This window comes from Anastrepha ludens, chromosome 5 (assembly GCF_028408465.1).
Source record: "Anastrepha ludens isolate Willacy chromosome 5, idAnaLude1.1, whole genome shotgun sequence".
Classification (NCBI taxonomy): Eukaryota; Metazoa; Arthropoda; class Insecta; order Diptera; family Tephritidae; genus Anastrepha; species Anastrepha ludens.
In genome coordinates, this window is record NC_071501.1 from 127,368,404 (window position 1) to 127,391,643 (window position 23,240).

The following is a 23,240-nucleotide window of genomic DNA, read 5'->3' on the forward strand; positions in this document are numbered from 1 at the left end:
GTTACATGAGGTACAGAAATGATTGTGGTGAGAAAATGATTTATGCGCATTACAAACAACAAGCACTGGCAACAATAAACAAATGGACAAAAGCAACAAAAGTTATTTTGTATCATGCTAGGTTGTTCAATAAGTTTTGCAGTTCGATTAGAAAAACACATTTTTATGACTTGAAATACACTTTATTATAGTATAGTCTCCCTGAATATTAATACACTTGCGCCGACGAGATTCCAATTTAAGGATTCCATCCGTGAGATGAGAATCTAGAAGGGCTGCAAAATACGCTTCCACAGCTGTTACGACATCATCATTTTGTTAGGTCTGGAAACAGATGGAAGTCGCTAAGGGCCACATCTGGCGAAGATAGTAGACACTCCAAAAATTTGAACTTTAATTCAAAAATTAATTTTAAATTCTTTAAAAAGATGTTTTTTCTTTTGCAAACTGGGTATTTTTTTACAAATTTTTTTCTTCAGCTGGTCTAAAAGGTTGCAATAATATTCAGAATTTATTGTTTTATCAATTTGCAAGTAATCCACAAACAAAATACCTTTCTCATCACAAAGAACTGATGCTAACACCTTCTTGGCCGATTTCTGAACACGAACTCGTTTCTCGGAGCCGAAGAACCCGGTTCACACTATACATTAGCCACTCGTTTTTATTTAGAATCATGGTAATAGACCCATTGTGCACACAGCTTTCTGAAGCCCAATACTTCGGTCAAAATATTGCTTACACTGCCAATGAGTTGTCTAGTTTGCCTACTACAAAAATAAAAATCCAATCACTGCACGACACGCGATTTTTTCCATTGCAGAAATACTGTAAAAGGTCGTTAATAAATGGTAGATTGTACTGAAACTTCACATGCGTTCATATGAAGAGTGCGCCAAAAAAGGGCTAGTAGCAACTCCCCCTTTAATCGAACCGCACAACTTATTGAACTACTTAGGAGGTATATAAAAATCACCACAATCATATACATACACAAATATATACTTGTATCTCTTTGTGCTATAAAAACTGCGTATTATTTGATTGTATGACACCCTGCGCGGAAATATGAATGAAAAATATTGTAACTGGGTAGTTGGAGAAGGGCTCATTTGTAATTCTCCTACGCTCATATTTGTTACTGCCACCAAAATTGCTTCGATTTTCAAATGCATGCAAGAATTTTGGGCCACTGTTTCAAGTCTTTCAAAAATAGTAACTGTCCGGTAGTTAACACAATTTCACCAACGCAATGGACTCTGATGACTAAAGTGAGTTTTATTTATATTATAAAATCCCCTACTTTATTCCAGCAAACATTTTTCAAACAAAATGTATAACGAATTAAGCGTAGATTTGTACGAGGCCCCTTGTAGAGAACTTAGTAGAGTGTTATGGCATTAACGTTATGGCTAATGATATTAATGAATAAGTATACTCGTATTTACATTTCCACCAGAAGGACCACCGCAGATAAAACAAAATATTAAAAGTTAAGATAATTACGTTGTTTTAGTATATTTTCATAGGCAAACAAACAATTTCAACGTAGACCAGTTTAATGTATGAATTCATAGCCCCCAATTCAAGTTATTTCTGATACTATATTTAATATATATCAATTTATTTTTATTTATTAGATTTAATGCTACACTTTACAACATATTTTTGTTAAGTTTGTTGTTATTATGTGAAAATAAACAGTCTGAGTATTTCTGTTGTTTCAAAAATATTTTTACTAATATAGTGAATATACATAGATTTTCATAAAAGGAGCAACAAAAACAAGATATAGGTATCCCTCGAGTAACACGGTACTTGAGTTGCACAATTTTAGAGTTGCACTGAAAAAAATGCGACATTCCCTCAAGTTACACGGTTTTTTACAAGTTTTCATAAAAAGGACAAAATAATAAATTATTAATATAATTCAGCCAACCGCAGAATTCTTTTGGTTCTTGCTCTTGAAAAGCGCAAATATATAATACACTAACCGTTAGATTCGTTATATATCTATACTAATATTATAAAGAGGAAAACTTTGTTTGTTTGTTTGTTTGATTGTTTGTAACGAATAGGCTCAAAAACTACTGGACCGATTTTAAAAATTCTTTCACCATTCGAAAACTACATTATCCAAGAGTAACATGGATTACATTTTATTTTGGAAAAAAATAGGGTTCCGTAAGATATTTGGATTTTTCGGACACAAACTGAAAAAAATTTTATATATAAAATAAAGTCAACTTTTTGTGTGTGTTCGCTAACCGGCCGTGTCTGCACCGAATTAAACCAAACTTACACACATTGTTAAGGAGGTATTGAAGATGGTTTCCGTATAGTTTGGATACCTATTGGTAGATAGGGTCTCGAGATATAGGTCAAAACGTGGACCCGGGTAACCTTCGGATGTGTATGCACAATACGGGTATCAAATGGAAGCTGTTGGTGAATGCTTTAGTTCAGAGTATTTCCATCCGCTCCGTGACTAGGGTCTCGAGATAGAGACCAAAACGTGGACCCTAGAATGTGTTTGTACAATATGGATATCAAATGAAACTGTTGATAAGTGCTTTAATACGGGGTAATTTTCATACCTATTGATGACTAGGGTCTCGAAATATATGCCAAAACGTGGACCCGCCGTGTCTTTGAACCGAATTAAACCAAACTTACACACATTGTTAAGTAGGTATTGAAGATGATTTCCGTATAGTTTGAATACCTATTGGTAGATAGGCTCTCGAGATATAGGTCAAAACGTGGACCCGGGTAACCTTCGGATGTGTATGTACAATATGGGTATCAAATGGAAGCTGTTGGTGGATGCTTTAGTCCAGAGTATTTTTCATGCCGCTCCGTGACTAGGGTCTCGAGATAGAGACCAAAACGTGGACCCTAGAATGTGTTTGTACAATATGGATATCAAATTGAAGCTGTTGGTGAATGCTTTAGTACAGAGTATTTTTCATGCCGCTCCGTGACTGGGGTCTCGAGATATAGATCAAAACGTGGACCCGGTTAACCTTTGGTTGTGTATGTACAATATCGGTATCAAATGAAAGCTGTTGATAAGTGCTTTAATACGGGGTAATTTTCATACCTATTGATGACTAGGGTCTGGAAATATACATATGCCAAAACGTGGACCCGCCGTGTCTTTACACCGAATTAAACCAAACTTACACACATTGTTAAGGAGCTATTGAAGATGGTTTCCGTATAGCTTGGATACCTATTGGTAGATAGGCTCTCGAGATATAGGTGAAAACGTGGACCCGGGTAGCCTTCGGACGTACAATATGCGTATAAAATGGAAGCTGTTGGTGAATGCCTTAGTACAAAGTATTTTTAATGCCGCTACGTGACTGGGGTCTCGAGATATAGGTCAAAGCGTGGACCCGGGTAACCTTTGGTTGTGTATGTACAATATGGGTATCAAATGAAAGCTATTGATAAGTGCTTTGATACGGGGTAATTTTCATACCTATTGATGACTAGGGTCTCGAAATATATGCCAAAACGTGGACCCGCCGTGTCTTTGAACCGAATTAAACCAAACTTATGCACATTGTTAAGTAAGTATTGAAAATGGGTTTCGTAAAGTTTGGTTGTAATTCGGAGCAGTGGCAACGGGTACAGCGTTCTTTTGAGCCAGCCATAATGTCGCTTACTTTTTTAACGCTTGGGGCGGAACTGAACTGTCAAATTGACAGTGTGAGTTACAATGTGTCAATATTTCTTTCTGATTTGGATGCCATAAGGAAAAAACGTAAGTGCAACATGTAAAAATTGTTTGTGAATTTTTTTGGAGTGGATTTTGGAACAGTGAATAATTTCTTACGAAATTTGAAAATTTAATGTGAAATCCGCATGTGCAAATGAAATTATGTGTTCGTGGAAAAAAAAATTTTTTTCGTTTATTTTTTTTTGAAAAATATAAATGGATAATGGGTAAAAAAGCTCCAATGCTTAATAAAACATATAAATTGAAACGAATTCATGGATGATCAGGAAAAAAGACGATTGTTTATTCATATGCGTTGATTTGAAATTTAAAAACAATCTTCTTTTTTCCTGATTTTCAATTTATATTTTATATTTACTCAAAAACAAATAGAAAAACAAAAAATATTGTTTATGCCAAAGCGCTTGAATAAAGAATAAAGAAATAAATAATATGAAAATCATATATTTTCTGTTCTAAACCATATCTATTCTATTTTAGTGTGCCCAGCGAAGGGGGCCGGGTTTGCTAGTAATATTATATATTAACTATGTATGCACACTAATTCGCCGTGCGAGGTGTAATATATGCCAACGTAATTTCTTTGCGCAGACAGAATTGGAATACAACACGATACATACAGCCATGGTCATATAAATAGCACATTTAGACATTGAAAGCAAAGAGTTGATTTAAATAATTATTTTTTATTGGGGAAAAAGCAACATAAAAAATAAAAAACTTATTTACTTCCATACAAAAAAAAAATGGTCAAGAAGAATTTCAGTTCTGATTTAGTTTACGAGAACATTGATAACTCACGAAATCCCCTGGATACATAAAGAGCACATCCTAAAAAATTCCAAATAAAAGCAAAAATAGTAAACAAACCAGATAGTTAAGTAATAATATTGTTTTACTAGATTAGTATTTTGTACTATAACCACCGTTTTTGATTACTTCTTGAGGCATCTTCTCAACTGCGGTCCACAAATCATAAACATTTTTAAAATTTTTGTTAGCGATTTTGACCTTAACGTCATTCCACAAATTTTCTATTGGATTGAGATCAGGGCTCTGCGCCGGCCAATCCAGTACATTAATTTTTTCTCTTCTGAGCCATTGCTTCACTGTCTTTGCAGTATGCTTTTGATCATTGTCCTGCATAAATGTCCAATTTAATGGCATAAACTCAAACCCAAAATGGCTCCATTTTACTCTGGAGTGTATCCAGATACTGAAATCTATCCATTTTACCAACCACGCGAACAATCGTGTTTTTTTTGTGAACCTAGGATTTAGCGCTTGATTTTTTGGACGACGTACAATAGTTTTCTCATCTGGTCCCATCCTATTTATTTTGGTTTCGTCGGTCCAAAGTACGTTTTTCCAAAACTGAATAGATTTGTCTTTGTGTTCTTTTGTAAATGCAAGTCGGTGTTTGATATGTATTTTTGAGAGGAGTAGTTTTTTTTCTGCTTATGCGGCCAAACAGCTTGGTTTCGTAAAGTCGCCTTCCTACAAGCTTTCTGGACACCTGTAGACCAAATTCTTGGTTATTTCAAGCATTATTTTCCGTGCCGACTTAAAAGGATCTGCTTTGCTCTTGCGTATTGTAGCTCTATCCACTTTGGTTTTCTTCCCGTTTTTTTGCTTAGATAGGATGAATCTTTCTTAACTAAATTAAGAGCATTTTAAACCATTTTCCGAGAGCACATTATCATTTCAGCTATTTCTGTATAGCTTTTTCCGTTTGGACTCATATAGTATATAAGAGCTCTTTTCTCCGGCGTGCCATACTTTCCAAGACCGATTTTTAGTAATTACTTTAAAATTTTATTAAAGAAACAAAAAATTATACTAAAAATCGCTGAAACAATATTAAAGTTTAACTCTCCGCCGCACAAGTTAAAATGTGTTATTTTTGTGTCCACTTCAAAACAGCAATAAGCATAAATAAAATAGAACGCACAAAATTCCATCGAAATAAAAACAGTAAATTCCTCGCATAAATGTAAGCTTATAACGGTAATAAATGTACAAAAAATTTATTTGATCAAAGCAGAGTTCGTACTAAAAACTTAACTGTCCATGGCTGTATGTCTATTCTAGCACCAATTATTGTGCTACCTTAGTCCTATTATTGGACTAATTAAGAGCTATAAATTAAGCCCATTGTTAAATAAAAAAAATGTTTTAGACGACAGTTTTTTCAGTTTGAACCTGCACGATGGCCCCGTTTGACATGGTAGAAATGCCCATATGTGACCATTTTATTCTCCATCAGCTCCAGTAATATTAAAAAGGGTATTCAAATATCTTCAAAGTATATTTTCAATATGTTGCCGTTCTGGCTCCGAATACCCAGACACACTCCGGTTAGGAATCAATGAATTTTCTTACAGGTCAAATACAAACAATTGTATAATTACATGTATTCGCTCGCAAATATGTGTTTGTATATTCATACATACAAACATGAAAAAGTGTAGCTGATGTTGGCGCGCTTGAAGCGATCGGAAAGATTGATTTCCGCATTCAATGGGCCACTGTGTATTATAACTTGATTTTCAACAATAACAACTTCAACTTTTTTTAAATATTTCTACTCGTACTCGTACACCGCAAGAAATTCGCTATTTGTGTCGCGATCTTTTTCTCTTAATAAAGGTGAAAAAGATCTTTGGATGTTAACTTGGTACTACTGAGGCTTTCAACAAGAGTTTATTTCATACATTTTCCTGCCAGCAGTTATATTCAATTCACTTGATACATTTTTTAAATTTATTTTCCACGCTTTTAGTTTTCGCAATCATTTTACTAAAACACACGAGAAGTTTCGAGCATGTGAACGCTATACATATCGATTATTACCATTCGAAGATAAGTAATAATCCGTGATAAACAACACAACTCACGTATGTACTTTGTAAACCAAAATATATTAAATAGTTAAACATATGTATTTAATTATATTTAACTCATTTAAACACTTTGCGTTTCTATTTTCACTTCCGAATCGTTCTATCGCGCCCATCCGCCAATCACCGAATCGCGTCTCCAACTGAGTTTAAGTTGGGTTAAGTTACGATCTGCTGGCGCCGAATACCAACAAAATCAATGATTTTTAGATCACCTCCCTTTCTGCGTAGTACTTCGCTCTTATGATTATACTTGCATGTATTTACATATATATTTATGTAAGTATGTGCATTAATTATTATTGTATATATTTTGCAATTACTCGGTATTTGATAGTCTACCGCGATGGAGTCGAGGCTGTGATTTAATCTGCTCCATAGTATTCGTTCGCTTATTGGCTTCGTATCGGATTGTGCGCTCTCCATAGTTCACAGCAGCAACATTGTCTTGAGTATTCATGCCTGTTTCGTTTAGACCTCACTAAAAGCTCTCTTCACAATTTTTTTAAAATTCAAACATGTTCACATACAACAATTATTTTATTCTCCAGCTGATTAATGATTGGAGAGAGAGGCAATATTACAAGCACAAATATCACTTTACCGATACTTTGCCATATTCAGTGAATGGGTGTGTTATGTGGTTTTCTCCTCACTTTTTTGTTTATTACTAATATTGTAGCAAAAATTTAAAAATAAGTAAACCATCTCTTCGGCGCGTTTTTCGGATGCCTGCTTAGTTTTCTGTTTCTTTATTTGGCTGAACAATGTGACGCAATAACTTAATCGTACACAAAACTGGTTTTTTAGTTGTGGAGCACTTAAATTGCACGATATTGACCTGTAAACAAATGAATGCAAAGCTTTTATATAATATATGTAAGTGCTCATGTACATATTATATACATGCCTAAATATGTATAGCAATGTGTTCAAATCTAGACACTTGCTCGGATTGATATTCCTTTGTACATACATACATATAGTATGTATGTAAGTGGGCACTAGTAAATATTCTGCAAGAAACGAGTCCCATGAGTGATCAAGCAATGCTCTGCCAGGATAAGCGCGTATACAAGTATTTAGATACATATATGTATATAAGTATTCATACATGCAGAGATACTCCTGTTTTATTGTGTATATTCCAACAGCAAAATTGTCAAACCGATTTATTTATTTAGCATTGAGCAACAAAATTAATTCTAACACCCTGTAGGAACTTTAAAGCCTTAGAATTGGTAATATATACTCGTGAATATAAATATGTGTAAACAAAAACAAACTTATGAATAGATGTATTCTTGTAATTATTATATTATTTGATGTAAATATTAGTACATGGTGCATACGGTACTTGAGAAAATGCATATATTTGGCTGTAACTTCCCGCAACCATTATTTTTCTTTTTGCTCTTTTTCAGATAAGTCAAGAAAAGAAGAGACTTGTAATTATCGTTCGATCGTTCATTCGTTCATAAAGTTCGCCGTGAATTAGAAGCATCGGGAGGCGATGCAAAACGCAAAAAAACACGAGGAACGTTCTCATACTGTGCGATCTGCTGATTTTATTTAACGAACGCAAGCGATCATTGACGAGGATCCTTCAAAATCAATGAGGGTCCGTGCAAGGGACCTCAATATTTCTGATGGTCTTATGCGTCGAGTTGTCCATGAATATCTCCGGTATCAATCCTACGCTACGCGCAGAAAATAGTTTATGTCGGAGCAAACTCGAAAACAGCGAGTTATCCGGGAATTCGCGAAGCTTCATTAAATGTTCTTCAAAATAAATGCCAACTAGTTTTCCTCTGAAGTTGTTCTCAAACGCCGTACGCACCCTGTATGCTTACATATTTTTAAATGCAAATATGTAGTAATGTAGAATTCCCATGTTTCTGGTGCAACGGTGCGTATATTATACTTACTATCCATTACAATATCTAAAAAACATTGTATGTATCTATTTGTACTCTCATACATACAATATACACACATATTTATATGTTTTCACCCATAGCAAAATATGGCCTCTGAAAAACTCGATTCCGCATCTGCAACGGAGCACACATTGCGATCGTAAAATTGATTAGTATGCAATAATAAATTGTGTATTTGTTAGCCTTTCGACAGCGTTTTCTATACAAATTTTCTTCTAGACTTTCAACCTGGTTGGCGTGGCGAAGATGAACAACAGATACTCTTTACGCATTGTACATACATATAATTTTCCAAATTTGCGCACGGTCGTTATTAGTATTTACATATGTACTCGTACATACACACATATATTTGGTATCGATCAGTTTGGGGCTTGCACGTATCTAAACAGTATTGCACATACATATGTTCATATGTATGCACGCGTATGATTTAGTGTGAACTCTATGCCAAACAATGGAACAAAGCTATGGAAAAATCAAGGCCTCATAATTCAATTGGGTGATATACGTAGATATATTATATGTACATATATGGGCATATACATATGCAATACTTACTACGTACGCACTTACATACATATGTATATGCTTGTGTGAGTTCATTCAGTCCAAATTCGAAATAGTGATGTTGGATGGTCTGTATTACAATTTAATGACCAGGCTTGCAATAGTGGGATTGTAACTTGAATTGGACCAATTGCGAAGCAACCATTTATAATTCCTTTACTAAGCAAAGCAAACCTTCTTATATTATATAAAATTAAATGTTTTGAAAATTATATTTTGTGGATTAATGTTTTTAAATGTTGTAACTCCTCAAAAATTGACAACGTAAATTCCAAAATAATTAATTTGAAGTGAATTCACTATTTCATTTTAGTTTGAAAATATCGAATATGAAAATAAAACGGCAGCCAAATTTGGTAAGATTTTCATTCCTGGACATTTTGATTTTTTCTTTTAATCTATTCAAATTTTCATAATTCTTGATAAAATTTTGATCCGAAGCTGTATTGTCTACTAAAAACTGCTGAAGGTGGCGCCAATAGCTGATAATATTGAAAATGAATTGTGTGGTATTAAAACGGACCTTTATTATCGGAGAGTGAAACGTTTCCCCTTCATTTTTGTAAAAAAAATATTTGTATTAAAAAATACATGAAATTATTTTGCTAACGCATAAATTGCGGACCAACATCAAGATGCCCGTCATAAATAGGAGGAGGAGCTCGGCCAAATACCTAATAGAAGATTATAAATTAATCCTGTCAACTAATATGTGAAATCTGATTCGGAATTGTTCTATACGTAACGCTGGCTTTATTTTTGACCCATTTAAAATAAGTACATATGTACGTACACTATTTAATGCAAGATAGAGATAGTCTCTGTACGATAGCTCGTAGGCAATGCCGTCAGTGATAAGAAAGAAATCCAGATCTAGTAATGAATCATGCCTTTTTTGGTAGACGAAGAATGCCTTCCGAGCTGAGAAGTTTTGATATTATCTTTTTCGAACGAATGGCAACGAAAAATTTATAGATAAAACAGTTCGAAAACTCCGCAATTTAAACCGGCACTTACAAGTATAGCGATTTTCATTCGGGACTAGCGAAAACCCGCCCGTTCCGCTGGTCGTCTTTAAAAAAACCTAGATTAATTAATTAAATTAAGCCGAAAAATACTGTGTGTTTTTTATAAAAATTCTCGCGCATGAATAGTAATGAAAGAAGTTTTAAATAGTAGTAGCAATTAAAAAACGTTTGATGTGATTTACTTTATTACTTTTTTTATTGTAATGCTCTTTGGTATACAATATTCTTCGTTTTTCCATGCGTTGTTGAATTAGTGAACAATACCGATGGCTTACCAACTCTTGAGCATGAAACATAAAGTTGGCCATGAGAAAAACATGGGTATTCTAAATCAATACCACAAATTGATAAAGTTTGGCCTTGTGACTTATTAATAGTAATCGCGAATGCAAAGCGAACAGGAAATTAATACCGCGAATACCAATGATATCATCGGATATGCCGTTTGAATTCCAACGTCTTCACCAGAGTATTTTCCATTCAAAATTGTTGCTTCAATGACGTTATTCATCAATCTCTTAACTGTTAATCGAGTGCCATTACATAGTCGTGGTTGATTTATGTTTCTCAACATAATAATCGGTGCTCCTATTTTCAAGTTTAGCATGTGTGGCGGTAATCCAGGTAAATCAAGGGAATTCAAAAATTCAGTGGGATAATTTACAATATCATCTTGATTTGTAACAGTGTCAACGGATCGATATGTTTGTTCTGGACTTGGTATTTTAGCCAAAATAGCCGCATTCATTTCATTCACATCTTTATTTTTGCCAGCCATGATGGCTCGTTCACTAAGCGTATCATGATTTTTCTAATTTTGAGGCAAATTCTTGAAAATAATTTGAATTAACTGTTCTTTCGTTTGACTTATTTGACAAAAGTTTGGTTGTAAAGTTATTAAACCAGTTAAATTATCGACTGGAACTTTGCCATTTCCAATACCCAATAATTGCTGTGAAAACTCAGCAGCTGATGGATCATTTTGCATTAGAACACGTACATTTGTAGTTAGTTTGAGTGTTTGAACATGTCTCCACAAATATGATGATTTCAAACATGCAGCCAATTCATCTGCTACAGTTGCTCGAGGAATAACAGGCAGTGTTTGTCTAAAATCACCTGCCAGCAGCACTAAGGCACGACCAAACATTTCATTTTTACTACGTAAATCTCGTAATGTCCTATCAAGCGCTTTCAGTGACTTTTTATGTGCCATTGTGCACTCATCCCATACAATTACGTGTGCGAAAAAGCGGAGAAGGAGAAGAGAACTGTTCTATTCCCCCCCGCTTTAACCCAGCTATGTATGTGTTCAGGTGCAAATGACTTTTTTGCGTGAAGTCTGATATAAAAGAAGTTCTATTTACTCTTCTTAAATTTATATAAACTTTTCCAGGCGAAGTAAAAAAACTGACATATACCTATTTGCTTCAACCGTATATTTGTGAGTACACAGGTAATACGTAAATATATGAATGATATAGGTAATATCTCATATTAGCATAACCTTTCTGCAAAAAATTAAGGAAACGATCACCAATCAGACCCTGGTACCTCAGAGATCTAAAAAATACTCTGTATTAAAGCATTCATCAGTAGCTTTGATTTGATACCCACAATGTAAAAACACATCCTAGAGTTACCCGGGTCCTCGTTTTGGCCTTCGGCAGCGCCACCTGGGGGCGAGTGGAACCAATAAGCATATTATACTAACCTTCACCGTGGAAAAATATATATATATGTATACCAAATTTCATAATAATTGGCCCAGACACACACGACCAAAATGTATTCAATTCTAATGAATGCTATGTGCGGTACAAAAAATACGTGCGGCAAATAGCAAAAACACACTCACTTAACCGACGCACCGCACACACAGGCGTTATCGGATTTCAACCAAACTTCACAAAAACCTTTGCCAAAGTAACACCAACAATGTGTGAAACTTTCATTGTTTTCCTTACACGCATTGCTGAGATTACCGGCGACAAATGCACACTTTTTTTCGGCTTAATTTTTATATATAAATAGGTAAATAGGCTCTGCACCTACCCTTGAAAGTTTTGCAGAATATTTTCCAATTGAGAGTTTACTAAAAAGTAGATAATTTTATGATGGTTTGATTGAAAATTACTTAGTTGTATATTTAAATATTAGAATTCGGACCACAAACCATGAGTAATTTTCTTTATTAGTTGAGAAAATTAAGTTTGACACAAACTGACCTGGCTAGCCAAAAACCTGACCAAACAAGCGCCGGAGATAGAGTCAGTGTTTTGTACAACAAAATTCAAATAAACCTCGATTGTGTCCATTTTTTGCTAGTGTCAATAGTTTTTTACTTCAATGCTGAGATTTAAGTAAGCTTCTTGTTCAAGAACTTAATACGAAATTGCATGTGTACAGGATGTGGAAAAGTCTTGCGCTCAGAGATATTCAGATAAATTTGGAAGATTTATTATATGTAGCTTTGATAAAAAATTGTTTATAAAAATTCCGATGTTGGGATTTTTGAACCTGTATCGCCCAATTTATCAACCATTTTAAGATTTGTCTTTCAAAGGTAGGTTGTTTATGATTAAGCCTATCAAGCATTAAAACCTGTGAGTTCATTTTATTCTCTTTGAAAAGCCCCACTGGGAACTGCATACATCCCGATTTCGTTGTTCAACGTTATTCTGGTTTGACACGATTTGCCAGGCATTTTGGTTTTACAAATTTTTTTATTTTATATTTTCAGAGTCAAGAGTTATGTCAATCGATTACAAGTTTGAAAATTAAAATAAAGTACAGATACAAATACAATTTGTACACATATGTAACGTAAAGGTTAAAGAATTTCAAACGTATTTTTCAATAAATTTATCCAAAGATGCGTAGTCACGCCAAAATAGTGTCCCTGTGAACTATCAAGCTCAGATAAATAAACACGTAAAAGAGCTCACCCAGAAGGTCAGGTATTATTCTCGTTATCCTCGGTTCCTCCACGCTCCTTAAGTTAATCACATAGTTTCGGGCATCTTTGCAGCGATGCATCTAACATTATGAACTTTCAGGCACTCTTCCTTAGGTACAGGATCTTTAAAAAAGTAAAAAACTTTACTTCCAACCATTTGAGTAGGGACACAGAATTCCTGCAGTTTGGAGAGACGGAACTGGTTTTTTCCTTCCTTTCAAGATTTTTTCTTCAATACTTTAATATTTTCACACAACTTCACTAGAATTCTAAATTGGATTACCTTCACGAGCAAAAAAATATTGCCGCTAGTGAATCTGGAAGCAGGTTTTACTGAAATTTCACAAACCATTTAAAATACAAGTGGTAGACAACGATAAAAAATGTTAGTGGATGGAACCACATTCTATTTTTGTAGCACGGAGCAACTGACAACACGGCGAGCTGTCATTACAAGCTTTTGGCAGATTCCTCTAATGGAGTATGCAGATAAAATAGTTAGCCGACAAATACCGTAACAGCGAAAAATTAGGTTAATGAATGGAATGCGGATAAAAACAACTGTACACTCATGTGTTTGTTTCAATAAATAGGAAACAGAGCTGGAAGTTAATCTTTACTGGTGCAGGCGGGACACAAACACAAAAAATCATTGAAGTTAGCTAAAAGGTTGTCCCCAAAATAAGAAATTAAAATTCGAACCGTTTATACCACGACGTCGCAATAATATGTAATAAAATTAACGTCTCTTCGCTTTGTGGCTCCATGGCTGTAAAATTGGAGATAAATGGAAACCAAACAAATAAAAATTGACAACTCGGGCGTGCGTACAAAAGAGGTGAAACAGAGCTTTTATTTTAGTTCGAGGAGACAACGAGCGTCAAAAACTTGTTTGCCTGCTGGGTTCCCCGAATAAATGTATGAATCATACTTGGTCACACGAATATTTTGTAAGCTGTTTTCTTCTATTCAGCTATCACCAATGTGATGTTGTTTGAATTAGAATCTCAAGAAGGTCGGATAAAATGTCAAACACAACAGCGGCGTCCGAGCCAATTGTTTTATAAGTAAATACGTGCTTATGTATGTATGTATTTATGCATATATGTGAATGTTTACATGTGTATCAGTATATACCCGTGTGTTTGGAGTATTGAAAAATAACCAACATAATTTATGGTTGAAAATTTGAACCGCTACGGCTGCAAAAAACACATGCATACATATGTAAATACTTATGTATACATATGTATGTATGTATGTTCGCCAAAGCAATTTCTCATGAAAACTGTGCGTCTCTAAATTTTCTTGAATTACAGGAAAACCTGGGCGAAATATCTGGCAAAGGATGCATGTGTCAGCTATATATGCACTTACATACATTCAAACGTATTTGCATATGCAAATACTTACTTCTCGGTTATTGAAAGAACTTCACAATTCAAAAAATCAAGAATTTGCCAAAAATGGTTTCACAGATCTCAATTTACTACTCCTTCTGAAGCAAAAGTAAAGACACATTCCCAAGTAATTATATTATTAAGCGATTTTTTCGCAACGAACGTGTAAACGAAGAGTTAGTGGTAATGGTTGCGTTCTAATAATTTTTGATTTATGACGCTCTTTCAGCAAATGAGTGATGTGTGCGTATAGAAAACATGACCTTCTCACACTCAGCGATTCGCTGTCCCGCATATATACAATTCTTACATTATATATTCAGTTAAAAAAAGGGAGCTTGAAAGAGAATTATACTCATTTAATCAAAAGTGCATCCAAATTTTTTCTGAGTTAATAACTCCTATTGTTTTCATATCCGCTAAGCGTTCACCAATTCGCAAGCTAAAGACTTGAAATTTAAGCACAATGAAGACTAAAAATTTGTTTATTATACTAGTAGTTCGTGATATGTGACAAATTTTAGATCCATGCACATAGCACAGGGATCCCAAAAAAACTAATTATGCAGACTTGGTGTTGAGCACATTTCAAAGTGGTGATTCTTCCAGAATTCAACTAGCGCTTCTGCACCATTTTGTCGCTACATCCTCGTTACCAACTTGTTTAACGGTTATTTACAGCATTACTATATCCAGTCTGTGCGGTTTAAGAACCTCATGGACCTGGACTTCTCCGATAAAAATAGCACTGCCGATATTGTTGCGATAAACTTAACATAATTTAATACAAAGGAAATATTTTCACAGTTATCCAACAACCGTCTTAGTTTTAACGTACATCTATTTGGTAATATCCACATAGGCATTTAAGGTTTTAAATATTTAAAAAAATTTTGAAAAAATGCGCTTATAAATTTTTTAAATTTATTTTACGGTAAGTATTTTCCATCATCAACCAATTGGTTTGCTTTTTGTAAGTTTTTTGTTCGTACCTCACCACTCCACTCCGTCCAATAACTTTCTATTTATAGTTTATCGATCAAATTCTGTTCTATTGTATTTATAAGCGAAAGGGCTTGAAATTTGCCTAGTTAGACGGCCTGCATGTTTGTAATACCGATAGCCGTTATTTATGTGTACATATGTGCGTGTGTATGTATTGTTTGTTAAATATCTTAATGACCAAATGCATAGATGGCTTAGTAATATTTACTTCAACCATTTAAAGAAACTCGCTAAGTTTTCCTAATTGATTTTTGCCTGTCGGGACACAACCATTTTCATTTATTTCAAATATTTAATACATACAAAATACAATATGTACATGTCTCTATGCTTAATACTACTGCAGCCACAGTTTGAACTAAGAAAGTATTCTAAAAACTAGAATGCCAGCTGGGATTTTAAGAATGCCATTGCATTTTCTGTAAATTGCCGTTATGAAAACACTTACCAATTAAATAAATGTAGAAATATTTGTATATTAATTTTTATCTAAAATGTAGGACTTGGGGTATTAAATGTCTATTTTAAATTACCTGATTTCGTTTTTCCTTACCCAAATTCAAGTTTTTGAACAAGCGTTAAGTGCAAAAAGTCGTTCGTTTCTATCTTCTTTTAAATATGTATAGTCATGTCGAAATGCAAACATTTTCCATTGCTAGTGCTTTTTTTAACCGCTAAACGCAATTTCACCGAACGCAATGCTTCGATTATCAAATGATTCGAATATTTAATATGCCCCGGTAGTTTGCTTCTATATATATAAATATATACAGTAAATGATTTTGCGTTCGAATTTTCCAAATCGACCGATTGCCACCGTAGCCGAACTGACAATGCAGCACCTAAACGGCAATGTGTGCCGCTAATGGCAGCCGCTGAGTATATTTGCCAGCCTCTCCAACTCCTACAGGCATTTAATCAAAAGTGAAATCCGCGCAAACGCGTTACTCGTTTGGTAGATACTCACCTCCTTTTTTTGTCATTTTATTTATTTATTTCTTCTTTGATGAGTTCCTGCTACAATGCTTTGATGTGTTGCCTACAGATCAATGGGGACAACTCCTGGTGTCCTATGGCCATCAATAAAGGGCAATGTCCGAATATCCAAAGTTTGTATACATTTGTGTGGCTATGTGTGGCCTTCAATGTGCATGTAGCAGTATGACTTGGACAGACATCGTACAGAAATTGGTCTAGTTTCAATTGACCAAACTGAAAATTGAAATTATAAGGGCAAATCGGCTTATATCGTAGCTCCCGGTTTTGCTTTTTTATTCCTTCGCATCCACTTTTGGGTGCTGCTCGCTATCTGATGTACTTTTGCCTTTACGTTTGTGCATATGCGTGTGTATATTGTATGTGTGTGCTTTTGGCTGTAAATATCATTCAATCTATTCACAGTTAATTAGGAATAAGAACAATTACTTTAACACATTGAGTGCCGAGCGGATTTAACGACAGTCTTCAGCGGAGCCCGAGCAGGGTGCTATGTGCTGATTTCTGAGTGATCCCCGATCTGCTTTGTTGTTTATTTTGGATTTTATAACTGAGTTTACATACCGTTGGTTTTTTTACGACATGACCCAATATGACGGAATCGGAAGCGCAATAAAAATTGGGCAAAACATTTTTGCAAATATTAGCCTATTCTAAAACATAAAAAATTTCAGGCAGGGTAGCAGGAGAACGCATGATATGGTCCAATGTGAAACAAATCCTGACGTAGGCTATCCTGCCACGTGGCACCCCAGGAAGTATTAGGTGTTGTAGAAAAACATGCGCCGTGGCAGTCAATGTGTTAACGTACACAAGATAATACACGCACATAGGCATAATGCACATACGAACGATTTAAGGCAACTTCAGTACAATTTGCACTTATTAAAGAGATTTGCGAGATGGGCGTTGTGATGGCGCCACCCTCAAGTGAGCCTCTGAAATCACGATATACCTGTTTTACGAAGAATTGCTTACCCCACTAGACAGCCGCCAGGCATTTCTTGTGGGTGAGTTGGGACTTCGTTAATCGTCGTTGCTTCGTCTAGCTTCCTCTGGGTCCTGAACTGCTTCATAAAAATGATTTTTTTTTTTAAATCTGCTTCTGTTTGCCATAAAGCGTAAGCACTCAAGGCATGATACACATCCTTGTCCTTTCCGCTTCCGCAGAGTTATTCACTCTCGTGTTTGAATTTATGGAGGCAGGATTTAAAACATCCATGACCACTCAAAATTGGGTCAAGTAAAAATCTACTTCGCTATGTCTTCGGTGTATTAACCGGTCATTGAATAATAGGTAACTATGCAAGAAGGCTAAGAGTTCCATTCTATGATTATTGTAGAAGCTGTTACAATACAGAAGAAGAGGAAATTATTAAACACCTCCTTTGTGAGCATGAGGGATTAGCTAGAAAAAGACTTCACACGCTTGGTAGTGCATTTTTAACAGATGTAGCGAATATAGCGCATCTTAAGCTAACGAAGTTAAGCTCGTTAAGCTATTCCATTTCTGCTGGTTTATCTTTGGTCAAGATATGTACTTAGCGAGATCGCCAGCGCTGCTTCCTCCAATACATACCAGGAGGGCGCAAATTTATACGTTGAGTTTATGGTCCAATAGTATGGCATATAGGAAATTGCTTTTCGCTAACTAAGAATGTGCACATAACGAGCACATTTCTAAGAGCAAAATTTTTCGAATGATTCTGCACATATGTACATACATACGTCAGAATATGTACGTCCATGCTGGATCAAAGTTTTTTGTATGTTTACTTAATTGAACCCAAGTGGAGGTTGTGGGCTTGTGTGTATTCATTATCAGATGTGGTTGGATAGTTTGCCAAGATTTGGTGGTGGCATATGTGGTGAAATTGTGTTCTATCATACACGCAGCCAAGTACATATTAGTATACATACATCCATACGAACAAATTTAATAATTAAATGCAAAATAATTAAAGTTGAATGGGTTTTGGGTCGGTTTTCGGCTATGGAATCTGATAACATATATGTAATTAGTTTATGTTTAAATTCACGCAGGTGGATACATATACAAATGCACATACTTATGTACATATGTATGTATGTATGAATGCAGTTGCATACAAATATTATTTCTAAGGCTTCTTAATCTTAAGTAGGATACAGACTGTGAGCGGTGCATATGTAATTTTGTGCTGGTGGCGTAAAGATGGATAGTAAAAACGTGGATGATGCGATAGCAAAGTTTGTTATGCATGCCTGTTTAAGAAGATAAAGTAAAAGAGACAAAAACAAAAAGAAAAACGCAGAAAAGTTTGGGTAAATGATTGACTAACAAAAGAAGAAGAAAGATAACATGTAAAGAAAATAAATCGGCTTGAATTGTCGTGCATACTTACAACTGCATTCTCGAATTGGTAATGCCTGCAATATCTAAAAAAATACATTAATGCGAGACGCGATTACGCCAAACGAGAGGTTATCCCCTACGTTGAGATTCCTTGCCTCAGGAATTAATAATAGTAATTCATTAATTACTGTAAATGTTCTAAACATGTACGTACTTTCATGCATATCAAGTTATATTGAAATACACCAAGAAAACGCACTGTACGCACCTGAACTGTAGCCAAATTTAACAAAGAAATCGGAAAAATTCGAAGAACAAAATAAAAAGGAATTCTAAGTCAAACTCAATCGAATTATATCTGTTTATTTATTGTGTACATTACTTCCAGTAATACTAATTTCTACCGACTCAAGCTCTCTCAATATGCCGGAAATACTAACCACTGTTCCACAACTAACGCTGACCATCGAGAATTTAAGCGAGACGGACGGTATCGCCACAGATCGCTCGACCACCCCCACCAGCGGTACACCCGGCAGGAGTATCAGACTTAGAACTGCCCATGAAGATGCAACTAAACGCAAGCAACATCACACGAATAACGGACAGAGTAAAAGATCGCGCAGATCTGTTGGTCGTCGGAATCAAAAGAAAGCGTCAATGAAAGTTGGGTGAGTTGAAAACATCTGTTGACATTATTATTCCGAATGTTTCGAGAAGGTAAGTTTTAAGGAACCGGCCGATATTCACTCGTTATTTCTCATACGTACATATCTACTTGCTACAAAGAAATTTCAGTCAGTTTTATAATTGGATTATTCAGTTTTTTGACTCTGAAATTTTCAAAAGAACTATACATAAAAATTTTCGGTTTTTCTTTGTACAACTGAATTGCGTTAAAATTTCGATATTTGCTCGCTTGTCCACAACAAGTTAGCGCACCCAATCGTAGCAAGAAAACACATTTTTAATAAATAAGAAAAAAAAACGATATTTTAAATTGACCACATCACTACTTCCGTCTCCCTCTCCGTCAACATCAGTTCACCGCAAAAGTGCTCTACCGCTCTCTGCTTGAAATCTCAAATTCCTCGTGCCTTGTTACTCACGCCGTCATCATCGTCAGCATCGCTTATCACAAACGCCTCCCGCAATATATCGCCAGAGCCAAATGCCAAAGCGCATAGGTCTGAGTACAAGGCCTTAAAATCACTCATAACCACAACTGAAGACCAGCCGTCTACTGCGTCGCGCTCGGTGCCACCGCAGCCAAGCTGTAACGATACTGGCAGTAACGTCAAATTTGTAACGACAGCACCCAAACTACCCACAAACCAGATTTCCTTGAAGCAACAATTCACAGTTGCCACTCTGAATTTCCGAATACGAAAGTCGGTTACGCAAATGGATTTGAAGCGCACACGTCGCGACAACATCAGCAACTACCAAGTACTAGCCTCGTCGCAGTCGCAATCGATAAGTGGGCTTTCAAATGACTCCAGGGCTTTGATGCCGAATAGCACTACTGACATAGTGGGTATGATCGGAGCCTCCAGTCAATCCTCACTGGTGAAGAAAATTTTCGATCAGAACAACTACTATTATGTGATACAGGATCGCGATCCGAAGGTAGCGGGAATGCGTATTTTCGCAACCATTATGTTGAACGCCTGGCGAAAGCGGCGGGATGAGGTCAAACGTCTTATGGAAGAAGTTAACGATTTAAAGCGTGGCGTAAGTCGAATGTCATTTGATACACCCGTCCTGTTTTCTTTATATTTCTTAGTGAATTATGTATGTTTGTACACTTTGTCAATTGGCAGTCAATAAAGGCCAAGAACCAGTTACACGTCTTCAATACGCTGTTTCGTGTTGAGCAAAAGCGTAATGATGAGCTGAGTGTTCAGCTGAAACGCTCACTAGAAGATATCAACAACACAAAGTCTTCTTGCGAGAGTCTCACCACTTCGCTCATCAGTCTAAATGCGGATAAAGCAGTGCTCGAACAACAGATACAAATTAAAGAGCAGGAATTTGATAGTCTCAACGCGATACTCACCCAGACTAAATCAGAACTATTTAAAGCAATGTCGCAACAACGAGAACTTCAGGCCAATTTGTCCAGGGAACAACGAAAGGTGCAAGCCTTAGAGTCACAAAAGAATGAGCTAATTAATGAGGTAGTACAACCTATAAAAATTTATTTCGGCCCATTGCTAATTTTTGGATGATTTCAGATTTGCGAAGTTAACAACGAATCACTACTAAAGGAGGAGAAACTACATAATGAAATTAAGGAGAAAGATGACGCGTTAGCTACGGCGCTGAGCAAATTGGAGTCACTCGAATTGGAAATCTCTGAGCTGAAACAGTGAGTACTTTGCCTCCCACATAACTTCAAAGCCATATTTTTTCTAGTTATTTTTGAGTAAGCGAGTTGCGCTTTCGTACAGATCCAGAAAAACCGTAGTAATTCTACTATTAAACAAGCTGAGGAAGCGTTACTATTAACCTCTTGAACGACGATTTATTTTCAGTCAGCGATACGGGTTCCATAGATTTATGCACATTACATTCTAACGGTAATTAGAAGCATGCATATCAAAGCAGTAGACTCGATATCACTTACATACACTGCTCTCATAAAAAGCATCAAACTTCAATAATTTCTGGCCAGTCCAGCTCGTCATTGTCAGTTTTCAGGCGAGCTGGACTCGTCATTTCCGTTCAGGGGGTCAACTAAAGCGCTTGACGCTGATACAGAAGAACACATGAACCAAACGCCAAAGACTGCCAGCTGTTTAACGAGTTGCCTTCTTTTCGAGCGCAGCACCTCCCCCTTTAGTAAACAAAGCCATAGCTGTCGTACGTATTTAAAGTAGTTTTGCGCCAATAAAAATTATGCTACGTATCAGTATTTTAGTGATAGGTCATCCACTGTATTCGCCAAATCCTGCGAAGTTTGGATTCTATCTGGTTCTGGAAGTAGAATATAAGGAAAGGGACTTAATAGCTACGTAGCATATTTACATATAGATCCACACATATGTTTCATAGTTTTATAATATTTATATCTATCAAGCAACTTTCCATTTCTGGTTACTTCTTTTATTAGGAAAACATTAGTTTTGGAGGACTGCTTGGAGGTAGAGGCCAGTTTGCGGAAGGAAGTAACCAGTCTTTCGCACGAGGTGGAAACTTTGAAGCAGTGTTTGACCGCTACATTAGGCAATCGTCTGCGCACCTATTGGACCAAGTCGATCACGTACCAGCGCGCCACTTTGCAACTGTTGCATTGGATCGCATATTGCACACTGCCTGCAACGCCCCCACCAAAGATCTCCACGTTCCCTTTTGGACTCACCTTAGAGAAAGCGCTTAGTATTGTCAAACCTTAATGTTGGTCGATCAGCATCTTCGGAATTGGCCGGAACGAATTGCACCTGGAGACTACAGCTATCTGTTTTACTTTTAATTACAATAATTTAATTTATTTCAGCATTTTTTATCTTTGTTAGGTGGAGATTTATGATAAAACGGAAGTTATTTGTATATAACTCAAAAACTTTATAATAAATGATAACATTAAATATTAGTCAGCTCTGTAATTAGTTGTGCAATTTACGCGGTTTAGGCTTTATTTCGATTCCACATCGAACTTTTCTAACTCATCTGCTTCCTCAAAAGTGTCGTTGCATGCATTACAAGAAGCGTGAGAGAATTTTATAATTCATTCGATCAAATCGGTTGAGACTTTGTCAGAGACGGCCACGCCGACGAGGATGATGATGAGTTTTTCTGTCCAGGAATAATAAGCAATGCTCGCCGGAACTCCACTTTTACAGTCGCTGGTTTAATCAACTATCTCCCTTTATAGCTTTTTGAAATGATTTTGTTTATAACTTCCAGATTAAAGATAAAATACCGAAGCATCTAATCCTTAACTACATGTTCCGACTCTTTAGAGATCTATGTGCAAAGTGATAACTGGGCTTTGTCATCTTTTTAAAGACTTTCGCATAATGCATTTCAAATCATTCCAAAATTTTAGTGTTGGCTAGCGGAAATTAATAGATAGAATTGTAGACATTTTCTCACTCGCTTTTAGATTAATCCCATTGTTGCCATAGCTTAGTTTTCCCAAATGTAGCTCATAATCTTAAATTGTAAGTTACTAAACAATAAATAAATAAATCTCTAATGCTAATGGGCGATTTTTGCATAAATTGGTATAAAAAGTAGCACCTCAGCGCAAAAGCTCTGATAGCGTGATCAGTAAAAAGTGTGTTAGTTGTGTTGAAAACAGGCAACCATCGCTGCTTGAAAATCAAATTATAAATACGGATCCCAGCCCCAGCA

General features: G+C 35.8%; 2 protein-coding genes across 11 annotated transcripts in view; one reads left to right on the plus strand and one right to left on the minus strand.

Annotated features, from left to right (window-relative positions):
• The window catches only part of LOC128865381 (embryonic polarity protein dorsal), a 50,968-nt gene extending 34,574 nt beyond the window's left edge, over positions 1 to 16,394 (minus strand). The window contains exon 1 of one of the 10 annotated variants that reach the window (XM_054105695.1): positions 16,104 to 16,394. Coding sequence is in view for 1 of the 10 variants with exons in the window: in XM_054105690.1 (XP_053961665.1) it covers positions 6,160 to 6,265 (106 nt within the window). In the remaining 9 variants the exon portion in view is untranslated. Of the gene's footprint in view, positions 1 to 6,159; positions 7,067 to 16,083 lie in introns of those variants that run through there. The other 9 variants (XM_054105696.1, XM_054105690.1, XM_054105701.1 and 6 more) reach the window with 9 other exon arrangements.
• LOC128865385 (uncharacterized) overlaps positions 1 to 22,476 on the plus strand; it is a 29,933-nt gene extending 7,457 nt beyond the window's left edge. The window contains exons 3-7 of the mRNA XM_054105711.1: positions 19,295 to 19,552; positions 19,925 to 20,615; positions 20,705 to 21,061; positions 21,119 to 21,252; positions 21,997 to 22,476. Of these exons, the coding sequence (XP_053961686.1) occupies positions 19,295 to 19,552; positions 19,925 to 20,615; positions 20,705 to 21,061; positions 21,119 to 21,252; positions 21,997 to 22,279 (1,723 nt within the window). The 3' untranslated portion in view covers positions 22,280 to 22,476. The remainder of the gene's footprint in view (positions 1 to 19,294; positions 19,553 to 19,924; positions 20,616 to 20,704; positions 21,062 to 21,118; positions 21,253 to 21,996) is intronic.
• Positions 22,477 to 23,240: the final 764 nt, after the last annotated feature.